Below are 16074 nucleotides of genomic sequence, written 5' to 3'. Positions count from 1 at the left end.
GTCCATGTGCCGTGACAGGGAGACTGGCCTCATTGAACAAACATCAATTAGCTTCTACAGGGACAAAGCACGGCCACTGGAGCCTGAAAAGAGTGGGAGGATCCGGTCATTAGCTTAAAGATTTATGTGGAGTAAATTTTTAAAGCTAAAGCCTTCCCAGAGTGATCAGGAGATGGAGCTAGCATACGTTAGCAGCGTAGCCTGATTGGACTCTTTACTCTGGAGCTCTTTGTGGTCCTTTAACTCTTATTTTCTATTCAGGTCTAAAATTGATTTTTCCATCATTTTTATTGGCAGCTTAACACCCATACCTGCCATCAGAGCATGTCTATGAGCATATGGAGAAGTTTAACATGCCTATTCCCATTGACATGTCTATAAATATTTATTTAAGATAGATCTTACAACTGTATCTAGTGGTATTACTGTGGTATCTCAGTATCACATTTTTAATGGGTCTGGCAGTAGAACATGTAATGCATCAAGATGATGTTGAGATATGTTCAAGATAATCTTTAAATATTCTCAAAAGCACATAAATTTTGGAGCTCTCAGATAATTCTGCTAATACTGGGATAAACAGTCAAATTGTGACAATTTTGGAAGGAGACTCCAGTGTCAGTGGTTTATAACAGTCAGAAGAAAAGCTGTCCCTTCAAGTTTTCGGACATGGGACATTCTTCAGGATGAAGAATGAAGGCTTTGCAGTTTCTCAGTAACAAGACAATGTGCATTTTTCATTATTAACTTCAATACAAAGCAAAAGTTAAGCTGGTGAGCTGCTAAAACCTACATAATGACAGGAAGCTGCTTTGTGGATGTTTGACACCATTAAACATATCTATAAATGGCTATAAGGTATTGTCACTCTTTAATGAAAAGAAATTGTTGGAATTGGCAAATTTTAGAGCAGCATGTCCCCAAATATTTTATTTCTTATTATTTCTTACTAACATTGGAGATAATGTAATATACCCTCTTACAGTATAACTGTCAATTTCACAATATTAAAGTTACTATTATTAGGAAATGAAAGTTCAGTTGTAGGTCAATGTGACATCCAGTGAACAGAAAAGAAGGATTAAAATTTGTTGTCCAAGTTCCAAGAAGGGTAGGTTCGCTTTTTAGTTTGGGACATACTGGGCTTTTAAGGGTCACTGAAAGTTTCGGGGTAGATTTTGGAGAGTGGAAATTGTTGGATATTGTTGAACAGAATAGATCTCTTCAGAGTGTTTTGCCCTTTGCTTGTCCATGAGCCTCTCTAAACATGCATTTCACGCTTGCTGCTGTCCGACATGGCCTCTGCTGTCCTTTAATGGATTACCATCCAGTCTGAGCTGAGCTGGGCTTTTAAAACACCACAACTAAAATCCTTTGCATTTAGGATAAAGCTTGTTTTTTTTTGTAATTTTTAGAAAGATTAGCAGATTCTGAAGTTGTTTTTAGTGCCTTGTTTATCTGACAGCTCCAACATTTATTTGCTCTTTGGAGAATATGTAAACATTTATTGTGGACATATCTTAACATCATCTAGATACGTGACTCTGTTTTGCCGTTCTTGGCCTGCACAGATATATCTGCATCTATCTTATAGTCTGTCAGTCAGCAGTGTCTGATGGAGTGCTCTGTGATACAGAAGAGGTACGCACCCAGTCTGCTGTGCTTGGCACATTATTTCCTGTGGTTTATTTTTGAGAGCAGCCATTTTGTCTCCCCACAGCCTTCACAGTCTCTGAATCAACATTTTTTTTTTCTCCACAGAAACCTGGTGCTTCTCTGCAGTCTATCAGCAACGTTTCAACAGACAGTCTTCTCTCTGACAGCTGCAGATTGTAACTGGAATCTTACGGAGAACTTGTTAAACCCCTATGGGCTTGTTACTGGAGCACCACAGGTGCCTGATCTTAGTGAAAATTGCAAATGTATGCCTGTCTATGTATATGTCTGTGCCTACATCTGCACTTTCATTCATTCATTCATTCATTCATTCATATTCAGTAAATGCTTTATCCTCTTGAGGGTCACAGATGAACCCTATCCTGGAAACACTGGCTGTAAGCCAGGATTACACCCTGGATGGGACTGGATTTATCAACCAAATTAGATGCAAGTAACAATTATATACTTGTGGTGTCTCTTAAAATCAGTGGGAGTGGTTAAAGTTCTCTGGTATCAATGAGGAAATTGATCAGCAATGATATTTTTTGGGTATCCAAATTCTGTTCCTTAATGCTACGAGGCAGTACCTCAGAAGTACTAGAGAGTTATGACCACCAATCAGGAAGCTGCAAAGTAAAGAACTACAAACCTGTCTTGGGTGACTACATTTGGGCTTTGCATAACAATATTTCTAAATTTTATTTTAAAGTACCCATGAAATCATAATCAATGTTTTAGAGCTTTAAGTATGAGTATCTTGGCACTGTGGATGCCAGTATGCCAGTCTATGTAAAAAATTACAAAAATTGTCTTATTCTGATTCAGTTTTTTTTTTTTTTTTTTTATAGATTTATCATTTCTGGGAAAATGTTGAAAAAGTTTCCATGACTCATACTGTACTTGCAAATCTATGTCCAGTCAAATACTCTCTAGAGCCCGTATACCCCACTCCTGTAAACAAACTGCGGCTATCGCTCTACAGTAGCAGCTAATTAGCAGCAAACATGGGTCATTTGTGTAGTTAATTTCCCTTCCAAACTATCCCTTGAGTGCTGAAAAGTTGGCTGCACTGACTGTAATGGTCTATGAGCTACAAAGCACGGTTAAGATACAGCTAATGTGTGTATGACACTGAGAGCAAGCAAGATATTTAAAGATGTCGAACTAGTATAAGTGTAAGTTGTCTAGAAAGCTTTTTTCACAATACAGTTTTCTTTAGGGTCTTGTGTTGAATGACACCCAGTAACAAACTACCCACGGCCCAGTACCAAGCCAAGACCCAGTGGTTAGAAAACCTCTACTCTAAGATATTGAATATGATGGAAACATTGTTCAAAATCCGCTTTTTTGTTTGATAAGCCACTGTTGAGTTTCTTTAGATTTGGCATATTTCGAAGGCTATTGGCTGTTGTGGAAATCAGTCAAGCCCTACAATGCATTAATTCCCCAATCCTTCCCTGATATCCTTTAACAAAAAGAATATGTCAACATATGGGATCGAATTACAACTTTCAGGCTGTTGCTTGGACACTGTAAATAACAGAGTACAATGTGTTTAAATGTTAAATATGACAAATTATTAAGTTTGTTATATGTGTTTGGTTACAATGCTCACAAAAAAACATTAACGATTTCTACATTTCTAGGAAATACTCTTTTCACTAGTACATAATTGTTAATATGACATACCAAGTGGGACCACCAACTCTTATAGACTTATCTACAAATGCTAATGAACTAATACCACTTCACTTATGTATTCATGTTTAGAAGGTCAGCAGATTAAAATATATGGAGCACTGTTGGGAAAACTGGGGTGGATTAGGAAAAAAATCAACAAAAAAAATCAGTTTCTGTCTTAGCTATTATGAAGGTAAATAGTTCCTTAACACCACATTAAGGATAAATATGGATTGGACACTAATGTAAAAACTAGAGTAAAAAAAAACCTACACAACCTGCACAAATTCAGAACCCAATTATTTATGGCCATCCCAGTGTTTGCTCAGATTGAATGCACTCACATCTGCCCACGTTCTGACCCCTATCGTTTTCCATATTCTACCTACTGTATATGAGACTTTCGGTTCACATTTTCCTTATTTGGTCATAGTTTCCTGTATGATTGTTGGTTTCACCTGCGTCCCATTTCAATTCAGTATATTTATATCCCTTTTCTTCCTTGCCGGTGCTTTTTGTCTGAGCTGTTGATAAGGTTTTCTGGTGTTTACATTACAAGAAAGGTTTCCATTGCTTGATTGTCAGTGATTAGTCCAACACTTGTTTGCTCATTATGAGAATTCGTTAGTAAGCCTAAAACAGTTCAAGCAAGCTAAAGAAATTTCTTCTCCCAGTTTTTGCATGTGATTGGATGTTGCATAGGATAAAAATATCAGGACGTTTCAGATATATGATGTCAACCAAAGGTCAACCAAAATTTTAGTTTTTTTATGTCATTCAGAAACTACTGAATATAGTTTATCCTAGAAAAAAATTTTAGGCTTCATTTATTGATTATGCTGTATTTGAGGTTTTGGGCTAAATGTCATTTAAATGAGATGAATGAATGAACATGTATTGAAGTGATTAGTCAGTTATACACATCAACAAATTTTAAATATAAAATTAGAAATGCAACTAGACTTATTTCTGATTATATAGTTACAACATTGAGCTGTGTCACACCACCGTGAAGCTACAAATCAAATAAAAGCATTTGTTGTGAAAGTCATTAAGAAGAAGAAGGATTGTTCTCTTTTTCTGGTTGTCAAACCTACTTTTGGTTGTCCTATGAAAAACTAATAGCCCAGACACAAAATCTGCTTGCCCCAGGCTGCTGATTTGTCCACCCCCAGTGTACTACAATGACTATACTTGCAAAACAATAAGGTTACAGTCACACTTGCAGATTTGCAATTCAATAGAATTTTGGTTTATAATTTGGGCTCGTGTGTTTGGCACCTGAATTATAAAGCCTGAGTAATGGTGCTTCACTAATGAAATATAAAACTAAAATGAATTCAATGCGTATTTAAATACGCAAAATTATTTATAAATGCATATTTATAAATGCGTATTTAAACATGATGCGTATTTAAACATGATGTTTATCTATGTATGAGTGAACATTTTGCTGTTTTAAAATGTGGATCGCCATATGAAAACATATTCATATCATTAATATTCTCCATGCAAAATGAGAGGTGACATGAACCAATTTACACCTGCTGTGATAAATGAATCTAACTCCCCAATGACTCATTCACGCACACGTAGACGTGCTGTATACAGCAGAAAGAGGTTTACTGGTGTCTGAGCAAGCTTGCTCTCTTGCTTTCTCTCTCTCTCGCTCTCTCTCTCTCTCTCTCTGACATGCATTCATATCATTCCCATAATTTGACTGGTAAATAATGAGGAATGCATTTCTGTGCTTCTCTAAATGAGCCATCATAGTGACTCCATAGTTTCCCATGTCAGTGTCTGTTAGCGGGCTGGGCTGAAAGAGGCTCATTACAACAAGCTGTAAAGGAGGAAATGAAAGAATGAAGCTGGCATTTAGAACCCATTAATATAATTAGATTGAAGGAAGGATAGAAACTGTTTTCCTTACGTACCTCCAAAATGGCCTGTTTACACAAAACTAACATAAAGTCATCAACCCGCAAGCTCAAATCTCAATTAAAATACAGTTTAGGAAACTCTTATTAACAGCAGGTGAATGTGTGTTAGCATGGATTCAGCGGGTTGGGCTACAGCAGGCTTGTTAGGAGACATTATGAGATAGGAAGTCAGAGAAACACACACATTATTCTGACACACATACAGTAAGTCAACTGGCCTGCCGCCAATCAGTGCTTTCACAGACCGGATGCTGCCTTGCGCTAAAGCTCTCACGGTCAAAAGACACCAGCACAGATCAGCAAAATGCATGTCTTTGACCACTCTGCCTTTCTTTTTCTCTTACTTTCGCACACTGTATTTCCTGTCAACTTTCTGTCTCTACATGTGTGTCTTCCCAGACATAACCTTCAACGGCGAAGTCCAAGCAATTTTGGTGGATGTCTTGAAAACACTGACCAATCCCACTGGTTCCCGATGAAATTCTGACCAATCCCATCCAATCCTGCAGAAACTCTTGACTAATCCCACCTGCTCCTGAAGGAATCCCGACCAATCCCATCCACTCTCGCAGAAACTCTTAACCAATCCTGCTCAATTCCACAGTTATTATTTTTGTTTGTCCCCGCTTGCAGTACTTTCTAATGACCTTGGTTGGTTCTGTTTCCCAAATTATAAATAATTTAGTCATTTAAACCATAGCAGCGCAAACTAGAGGTCTTCACGGGTCCACTTGGATCCGAAAACCTGAGGTCCGACCCAAGACTCGGGTCCAAAACTTCGACGAGTGCCTCGGACATGGGTCGGGTTCGGTATTAGTTGCCTCGGGTCTCGGGTAATTTAAAATAAATGTGCTTTTTCTAAATGGACCCGATCAGACCCAATCCCTTTAACGGAGTGTCTATTTACAATAAACAGCCCACCTTGCTGGCAGAAGCTTTTTGCACTAACCCCGCGAACCAATGTCTGGTTGTGATAGACAACAATACAAAAGACGTGCACACGTGAATGCCGTTTACGTTCGGGTCCAGTCGGGTTCGAAAATAAATGCCTTCGGGTCGGGTCGGGGTCGGGTCTAATTTCATCGGGTCTGTCTCGGGTCGGGTTTTTCTTTTAAAAAATTAATTTATGCAAGTCGGGTTTGGGTAAGAAGTGATTCGGGTCGATTCGGGTCAGGTATGGATTTTAGGACCCGAGAAGACCTCTAGTGCAAACCAGGATAAAGCAGCAACCAAGGATGAATGAACAAACACTGTAAATGCACTGTATTATTTGTCCCACAAGCTTCATACCTGACCACCCATTCCAGCCTGTGTGAAAGTAAAAACTGTCCATTACCTCTGATGGATCATGCAGGATCCCAGTCCCAATGCACACCTCTAAAAGAGTCCCTCCATTTTAATTCATTCACTCCTCTTTCATAACCACTTTATCCTGGTCAGGGTTGCTCTGGATCCAGAGCCTATACTGGGAACTGTGGGTGTGAGATGGGAATACACCCTGGATAGGATGCCAGTCCATCGCAGAGGACACACATGTTCACACACTTATTCACAGCGAGGAGCAATTTGGATTTGCCAATTAGATTTGGAAGGTGGGAGGAAACCAGAGAACCTGACAGAATCCTACATGGACACATGTGAAACTCCACAGAGTAACCCTAGCTCAGGATCAAACCAGGGCTTATTTGTGCTACCACCACCATGCGGCCTTCCCTCCATTTTAATGCATCCTCTAAAGCTAATAATACTAGAAGCTGTAAACCTGATCTCAAAAGATGAGGACAGTTGGATTTCAGCCAATTCTATTCTAAAGAAGCCATATCAAAATGTATATCCACTAACCCTAACCCTCGTTTTAACTTTTCACTAATTGCATTATGCCAATTTGCAGGTGGGAGGCCATCTTGGCCTATGCTAGATTGCCTAAATCCTACTGCAATAAGGGGAACATTCTGAATTAATAAGGAAGTGGAGGCTTATTTGTCCTGTTTGGTTGGATGTGGTGGACCTCACTTCACTAACCATTTACAGAGCCTGGGGTGGCTCATGGACCAGATGATTCCTCTCAGTATAAAATTTTATGGACAGCCACCAAAGTGTAAGAGGAACTTCACCAAATGTTACAAAAAGTGTTCTAATTAAACATCTCACACTGCACCTTTAAAAGTCACATGATTACTGGAATCTTTTTCCGTTTTAAGGATAATCCATCATCTAGCTTCCACCTGAGAAGTAGATCAGTTGCTTCATGTGCTCTGTGAAAATGTATTCACCTCCCACACAGCCTGACCAATTGACTCTCTTAATCAAATAAAAGTGTTTGGTTAAAGGAGTTTGGGAATCGAGGACTCTATCCTTTCTCCATCCAAAAGAACCAGACTTGGGATGGAGTACCTCTTCAGTGTGTTACATAAGAGCAGGGTGGAGCTCTGCTGATTTCCCCTCACTGGTTCCTTCATATTTGTATGAATCTTTTTTTTTTTATAAGCTAATCATCTTGTATACTATAGATACTTGCTATGTCTGCTTGCAGTCTTAATTGATGATGCTGCATCAGTAACACTGCAAATCAGGCTGACATTGTCCTCTTGTCTGACTTGTTTCCTCGAGTACATGTGAGGAAAGCCAGTGCTCATAAAGCATGCGATAAGACGTTACAGATTAGATGTTGCATCCTTGTGTTATGCTGAGCTGGGAAAATGAAAAACGAGCCGTGATTCTTGGGCAGCACTTTAATAGGACAGGAGATGAAAACAGGCAGGATGCCCAGTTTGATGTCTCATTCTCACTCTTCTTGCTGGAACTGGATATCATAAATGATGAATGTCTGTCCACATACAGCCTCCTAGACCCCCCCTGCAAAGCCTGCACCTATGCTGCTATGATAAAACATATGCATATGCCAACCTGGCAGTTCAGCAATGCATTTCAGTAACACTTAAACACACAGCATGGGTGTTACAAAAAAAAATTAAATTAAATAAAAACAATGAGGTTGTGGGATAAAATCAAGACCTAAAAAGGTACCATTTCTCCCCAGGTGAGACACTGCAAAATTTTAACTCCTAGATTGTTGAATTAACTCGTGCATTGCTGAATTAACACCTAAGGCGACACTAAACTCTTAATGCTGAATTAACACGCAGTGTTTAGCTCCTGTGTTATTGAAATAAATTCTTACAGCGTCGCATTAAGACCCACATTGCTGAATTTGTGTTTAGAATTTAAATAAACTCTGTAAGTGTTAATTCAACGTTGTATGAGTTAATTAGACACTGTGAACATTAACACAGCATTAACAATGTGGTGGGGCGTTTTGCACTCATATGGTGCTCAGCCAAGTGTAAATTAGATCCGAGATGGGCGCTAAATCTGCAGAAACACGTCTGCACGCGCTCCGAAGCGACCCAGCGCGAGCTTTTCGCACATTACTCATTAAAATACAGCGTTTTCTACTTTATGCATGTACATATGCATTTCTACTTCATGCATGTAAACAGACACAGCTTTACTGCGCATCACTGATTTTTTTTTTTTTTTTTTTTTTTTAGTCTTATGCCTCACTCAAGAATTAAAAGAAGAATAAACTTTAGTTGAAAATAATTGTGGTGTGAATTCGGACACTCACCCTCGCGCAGGAGAGACTTCATGATTGGCGATGATTAAGGATAAATCCCTTTTTTTTTAAAAAAAAAAAATAATAATAAATTCCAGTAATTCCAGCTAAACGGTCCAGAAAACCTCTCCGAGATCAACTGAAAAAAAAAAAGAAAAAAAAGAAAAACAAAAAAAAACAAAATCCCTGATCCCGCGCGCGCTTGAGGAAGGAAGGAAGGAAGGAAGGAAGGAAAGAAAGCGCGGCTCGCGGATTCAGCCAACAGAGGCGCGAGACGGAGAGCGGAGTCTCGCGCCGACGGGTCCGCGCTCACTCATCGGGCATCGGGCACGCGAGCGCGGTTAGGATCCCGGACCGAAGACCAGATGCAGAGACACACACACTACGCACACACGCGCGCGCGCGCACAGACGCGGGGGTTCAAACACTCACGAGCCCGATATACTGAAGTGAAAGTGAGGGGTTTGTGGGGGGGGGGAATAATAATAATAATAATAATAATAATAATAATAATAATAATAAATGTCCGGTCTTGTGGAGAATCCTGAACGGGTCAAAGGTGATCCAGAGGTGGAAAGGGAATGATGAATGTAGTATTCCAGCAAATAATGTCCATGCAAAGAGTGATAGAGGAAAGGAGACAAGCAGCGCTGCTGGGAGAGGAAAGAATTGAAGTGAGGGAGGGAAAGAGAGAGGAGGGGGAGAGAGAGAGAGAGAGGAGAGAGGAGAGAGAGGGGGTGGTTAAGAGAGGAATACATCAAGTGTGTGTGTGAGAGAGAGATGGACTAAGAGAGAGAGAATGGTTAAGAGAGGAAGACACAGAATGAAAGAGAGAGAGAGAGATAGATGATGGTTAAGACAGGAATACAAAGAGAGGGGGGCAGTTAAAAGAGGAATACACGGAGTGAAAGAGAGAAAGAAAACTGTTAAAAAGGAGTGATGGTTGAAAGAGGAACATGTAGAGGGAGAGAGAGATGGAGTGAAATGGTGGTTGAGAGGAATGCCGAGAAAGAGAGATAATTGTTAAGAGAGGAATGCACAGAGAGAGGGAGAGCGTGTGAGAGATAGAGGGAGGGAAGAGATAGAAAGATGATGTTTTACAGCAGCTATGAAGTGCTAATGAATCTTTCATGAATTGCATGCGCTTTGAGTTGGATGGCCGTTTGGATAACAGCGCAGCAAACACGTCTCCACCTTCTTACACAAAGACTATTATAAACACACAGGCTGTGATTTCCAGCAGAGTGTAATGGACACAGCTGACACGCTCAAAGTCCAGGGTCCAGAACCACTTGTCGGCTTGTCTGGAGTGAAAACTGTGAATTTATAAGGCTTATAAGCGGGATCGTCAAAAGGTCAAAATGAAAGGGTAAAGGAATACTACAGTGGTTTATTAACTGAATAAAATGGAAATTATTAGGAAAATAATCAGTGACTGGGTGGTGTGATGCAACCTGACGTGGAGCGGAGTTACTGTTACCACCACAAAGTTGATTATTTTCCAATAACAGCACACCTCCAATAACAACAGCCTGTGGACCATCCTCTATACAAGTCCCTGTAAATGAGTTGTTACTATAGAAACTACTATAGACTATACAGTATATACTATAGAAATCGGAACTGAGAATTCAACAGTGCTGTCGAATTAGTGACTATACAGTAATAACACAACAGTTATACTATTACAATAAAGTGCTTAGGATGAGACAACCATCAGAAGAAGTCTTGCTGAAGTTGTTCTTACGATTTTGATGCAATATAATAAAAGGTCATTTTGGTTCTTTATGCTTTTGTGAAGGTTTTGTGACATCCATGATCAATCAGGCCGAAATTGACTACTTTGATAACCACATATTCTTCTCTCTGAAAAAGTAGTCCCATGTCTGAAAAAGATGAATTGTTCCAATTTTAGAGCTCATATTCACTACAAAGACCTTTGACTAAACAATTCTTCAATGAAAGCTTTTGCAAAAAAAATGGTTCGCATAAATGTTTATTGACCAGCCTGCAACTGCCCTTAGACTTTCATTATAAGAGAATTTTGAGTAGGCTGGTTTTCTTCGCAAAAAATCTACAGATGGCGTAGACAAGAGATTTGATTAAAAAAAAAAAAAACACTGGAATACTCATTTAACCAAGTTGTGCAGTTCTTTTGAAGCACTAATGATCCATTGTAGAAAACTCTCTCTCTCTCTCTCTCCCTCTTTAAAAATTTTCCGGGAAAGGTGAAGGCTGACACATGCTTTCTCTAAGACGCATGAAGCCAGCCAACCACAACTGCTGCTCACACTGCAGCGTAACACACTCTGTTGAAAGCGCTATATAACCTCTTCCACATACACGAGTTCACGGATGCTCATGATTGGCTAGTGTTGCTCTGATTGACAGTGGAGAAAGAGAATGTTTTCCCTCCCACCATTACCATACGTAAAAGGAGCCAAGCAACACAACATCTACAGTGGAAAGCTAGCCATTTTGATGGTTATCCAAGCTACCAGTGATGTACCAGCATCTTTTGAGTTCTTTATAACATACTCCTCCCTCCCTACATGTATTTCCCCCATCTAGGATAGGCAGCACCATGTCAACAAATTAGTGGCTGAAAAAGTGAGCCTGCCAGCATTCTTCATAGGAGCTTCAAGGAACTCTACATAATTTAATAGGCTATGCATGATGGACAAAAATAGATTAGGATGGTAGATCGTTGACCAAAAAAAAAAAAAACACAACATATTGATTGCTGGAAACCGCAACAATTCGCCTTCAGTCAACTTTACTTACTCAGCTGCCATGAGGTCCCTCTGGTCTCGGTGGTCTCTTCCAATTAAATTTAGGCAGAGTGATTTGGTAAGAGCTTCCGAGACTACAGGGTCGATGTGGGCCTGAAGGGCTTTACCATCGATGGTGCACTCCACAGTGCAGTCCTTAAAAAAGTGGTATTGTGAATTGCCAATTGTGGCAACATGGACAACAAGGTGTTGATTGGAATTTTGGATCATCTGACAGGTTAATGCACTGTACCCCAGATGAAGTTTTCTTCATTACAGTTCCCTTAGTCCCCCAGGCAACTCCGGGCCCTTGGAATGAACCTCGCTGATTTTGGTTAGCTAAATTGTTTTGCAGACATTCCATAACATTAAATATAACTGTAAATGGATAAAAAGTACAATGTGTCTGTCTTTAATAAAGAAAATGCAAGCATTGGCAAATTGCTGTGGTATAAGAGAAGCAAAACTCTCGCTATTGGAAAATGATCAACGTTGGGGTTCAATCTTTCTCCAAGGTTCTTCATATCTGTTTTCATGTTCTGATACACGTGTAGACTGTACTGCTTGTATTGGCTATTTTGACTAGGTCTAGCTACACACTCTTAGAAAAAAAAAGGATCTCAGGAGTTCTTTTGATAGTTAATTCATTCTGGCTTTCTATTTGGATCCCTTTCTAAATAAGAAACCCTCAGTTGTAGGGTTCTATTTAGAACCTTTAAGGTGTCTTCCACTGGCTCGATCTAAGGTGCTAGATTGGATTGTTTACTGGCATTGTGGATGGCCTATATAATCCAATGTGACAATCCGGAGTAGGAATGTTTTGTTTTTGTTTTTTTTCTTTGGCATTGTAGATGATTGTATTCTGGAAGTTTCTCCTGAGTGGTGCATTTAAAAAAAAAAAAAAACAATCCAGCATTAACTTCATGCTTTCTTGTATAAAACTGCACAATCATGATGCTATGTGCATTTTTAACTTCAGGGTTTTCTGTTATGACAGCAGGAATGAAAATTGGCCAACATTTATAGTTGTCTTACTTAATCCGAGACTGAGTCATGTGGCTCACAGGTTAATTACTTATTTTTCTGTTTCGAGTTAAAAAAAAAAAAAGAAAAGAACAAAAAAGGAGGCATCTTCAGCAAAATGTACAAAACACAAACTGAGATGAGGAAGAAATAAATTAGCCAGGGAATTTGAAGGGATCCCTGGGAAATCTGGAACTCATTCTTGAGTACAATACGCCCCCCAGCGACTAGAGAGTGCGAACGAGAGAGAGAGAGAGAGAGAGAGAGAGAGGGAGAGAGGGAGAGATTGAACGAGAGAGTGCTAGGGAGAGAGAGGAGTGAAAGGGAGGGGAGAGAAAAGAGAGGAGAGGGGGGAGTGAGAAGAGGGAGAGAAACAGAAAGAGAACTGAAGCACTTACAATAAAAGAGCCTGATATTGAAATATTTAACACATAGGCTAAATATCCAAATGGCTCCCTATTCTATACTATGGAATAATGGCTCCTACATCCTGTGTAGTGCACTATATGTCCAACACATAGCCATTTGGAATGTAGCTATTGACCAGGAAATGATTAAACCCCTCAGAGCATGAATGAAAACCATCAGCCACCATTGGAATATTGGAAATCCTGCATCAAATATTTTGGAATCTGCCTGGCCAGAAGGTGTTGACTCACTTTCTATACCAGCAGTTCTGACAGTTTTGGCTACAATGCAAATCACAGGTTTATATTAATGAGCTTGTTCTAATTCGTTATTATTTCTATAGTAACAGCGTACACAGGCACTTTTTCTCAGGACAGAGGGCTCAGTTATATGCCAAGCTGCATAAGTGATCACTGGCGAATTGTTGGCGAATTGCTGAGGTGTAAGAGGAAGAACCTGCTACTGTTATAGGAAAATAAGCAGCTCCAGGTTGATTTCTGATAACACTATGCTCCATTGTGTTTTATTCCTTACTGAGGGAAGCCAGAAGTCTTAACCATCCACATAACACTGGAGAAACCCTGTATCTTAAGAGTGTCGATGCTTAGATTTGGATTTGTTTCACTCATAAGACACTTTGGATAAAAGCGCCCGATACATTAATGATTTCCGATCAATAGTGTTGATGGTATGCTTGCAGAACGATACACTCTTAGACAAAGTTGGGTTTCTCAGAGGTTCATCAGATGGTCAAGGGTTTCATCTTCATAAATGTATTCCACTTGGACCCTTTTCTAGATAGGAAACCCTCTCTTGTAGGAGTCTACTGTAAATAGAACTTTTAAGGATTCTTCCAGATAGATAAACTAAAGAAACATCCAGAAAAGGTACCACGTAGATCCTCTTTAAAAAGACCATCCAAAGTGTGTAGAGAACAGTTTTCCAACTGTTACTGCAACTGTTCCAGCAACACCAAGTTTCTTCACATCCTAAAGGGGTTCTGCTTTTAGCTAAGAACCTGTCTGATGGGGTCTGACCCTATGTTATTGAGCTCTGCATGGAATCTTCAAGAGTTTCCATGGAGGGACCTTGTTCGAGGGATCGCTCACATTCTTCCAGTCCCGAAAACAAACCCATATTCTCTAAGCTAACAATATTCCTAGCTTCTGTCCATATGGCACATTTGGTTAGTTGAAGCGTCAATGCATTTTTTGCATACACTCACCTTCAGTAAGCACTTTATCCTGGTCTGAGTGGCGGTGAATCCAGAACCTATCCCGTGAACACTGTGTGTGTGGCGGGAACACACCCTGGATGTGACGCCAGTCTATCAAAGGGCACCATAAATTCACACACTCATTCATACCTAACAGAAAATTTGCTTTTTTTCCAGTATTTTGGGGAAGTAGGACAAAACCGATAAAACCCACAGGGACACTGGGAGAATATATGAAACTCCAGACAGTAACTCGAGCTCAGGATCGAACTCAGGGACCATGGAGCTGTGAGGTGCCAATGTCCATTATTCCAGAACACTGTATTAAGCAACGACATAATTATTTCTGAATAAAAGCAATTCCTACTATCATCAAGCTGCTATTTTTCAATGCTGCTAGTCATGCTATTGCATGGAAATCTACCCATATGTTGGATAACAGTAGATCAAACCATACTGTGAAGTCTTTGAGTTACAGTAAGCAGCACATCTGCTTAAAATAAGTCTGGGATGACAGACTGTGTCGATATCTCATATTCCGGTGCTTTCGAAGAGCTAAAAGAGTGTCTTGTTACTTATGCTCTTTAACACATACTCATGATGAGTGACTCACCAGACTAAATTACAGTGATGGAGGAAGCACATATGTTTTTCACTTGAGTAAATGGAGACGTGACTTGAACTATAGAAGAAATCTCCATACACTCTATAAAAATGAGCCATATGCTTGTTACGATTGTTTCAGTGTTTATATATTACACCAGAAAAAGAAGGAGAGAAAACAATGTCTGATCTGTTCATGTCACTTGCCATCAGAAAACTGTTTAGATAGCTTTTGATTCCCTTCAGACCTACTGACATGAATGCACTAATTGTTATGATGAGACTTGAGAGATTATCTTTGGAGTATGCTAGAGTAACTGACACACCAATCCAATTTCAACTACAAGGAAAAGAAATAATTACTGACCCAGTGAATTAGTTCTTTATATTATAGATGCCTTTAGCTCTAAACAGAAATAGAAAATTTCCTAATAAAAACAGCCTAGCAAGTTTGTAGTCCTAGAGGTCTTTTATGATTATTGTATTATTTCTCATTACTTCTAGTAATTTTCATAGATTTGTTTTTAATGAATTTCTGATTGGAGATGATTTAATATAAAAAGAGCTGACTTAACCAGAGCATGGGATTTACTTTTTTTTGCTGTTTGTTTGTTTTTTCAAAATGTCCATATGTACTATGAGCTGTTTGTGCTCTGATATGGTATTTAACGGGAACAGGGAATATAAATGAGCTTAAAGCTAGAATGCACATATGTGAAACTGTCAAAGATCAATCTTTATCAAACATTAGTAAATATAATAAGTAAGAAACAAAACCCAATGGCATGCTTTTACAGGAAAATACTAAACAGCGTGCCAACTTGAAATGGTTTATATCTCTTATCACAAAAGTTATTAAAACTAACCATTTTTATCTATTAAAGAATGACACATTGTAGTTTCTATCCATTTATAGTTGCCTATAATGTTGTCAAATGCCTGATAAATAAGTTCATTCCTGTTCTCATTTACATAATAGCAGCTATAAGCAATCACTCCCTCACTATCCTCTCTTTTCGAGCCTCTTTTTTTAGCTTTAGAACAAGCGTGTTAATATAAACTTGTGATTTGCAGTCGTGTCAGAGCTGAAGTTGTAGGAAATGAATCAACAGACCAAACAGAATTGAGAATTCAATAGTGCAGTGCTGTGGTTAATAA

General features: G+C 39.2%; 1 protein-coding gene across 1 annotated transcript in view; it reads right to left on the bottom strand.

The window, feature by feature from the left end:
* rtn4r (reticulon 4 receptor) overlaps nt 1-9664 on the bottom strand; it is a 69090-nt gene extending 59426 nt beyond the window's left edge. Inside the window, exon 1 of the mRNA XM_026931149.3 lies at nt 8908-9664. Coding sequence (XP_026786950.1) covers nt 8908-8929 — 22 coding nt within the window. The 5' untranslated portion in view covers nt 8930-9664. The remainder of the gene's footprint in view (nt 1-8907) is intronic.
* Between the last annotated feature and the right edge of the window lie 6410 nt (nt 9665-16074).

This window comes from Pangasianodon hypophthalmus, chromosome 24 (genome assembly GCF_027358585.1).
Source record: "Pangasianodon hypophthalmus isolate fPanHyp1 chromosome 24, fPanHyp1.pri, whole genome shotgun sequence".
Classification (NCBI taxonomy): Eukaryota; Metazoa; Chordata; class Actinopteri; order Siluriformes; family Pangasiidae; genus Pangasianodon; species Pangasianodon hypophthalmus.
This window is presented reverse-complemented; position numbering and strand designations above follow the sequence as displayed.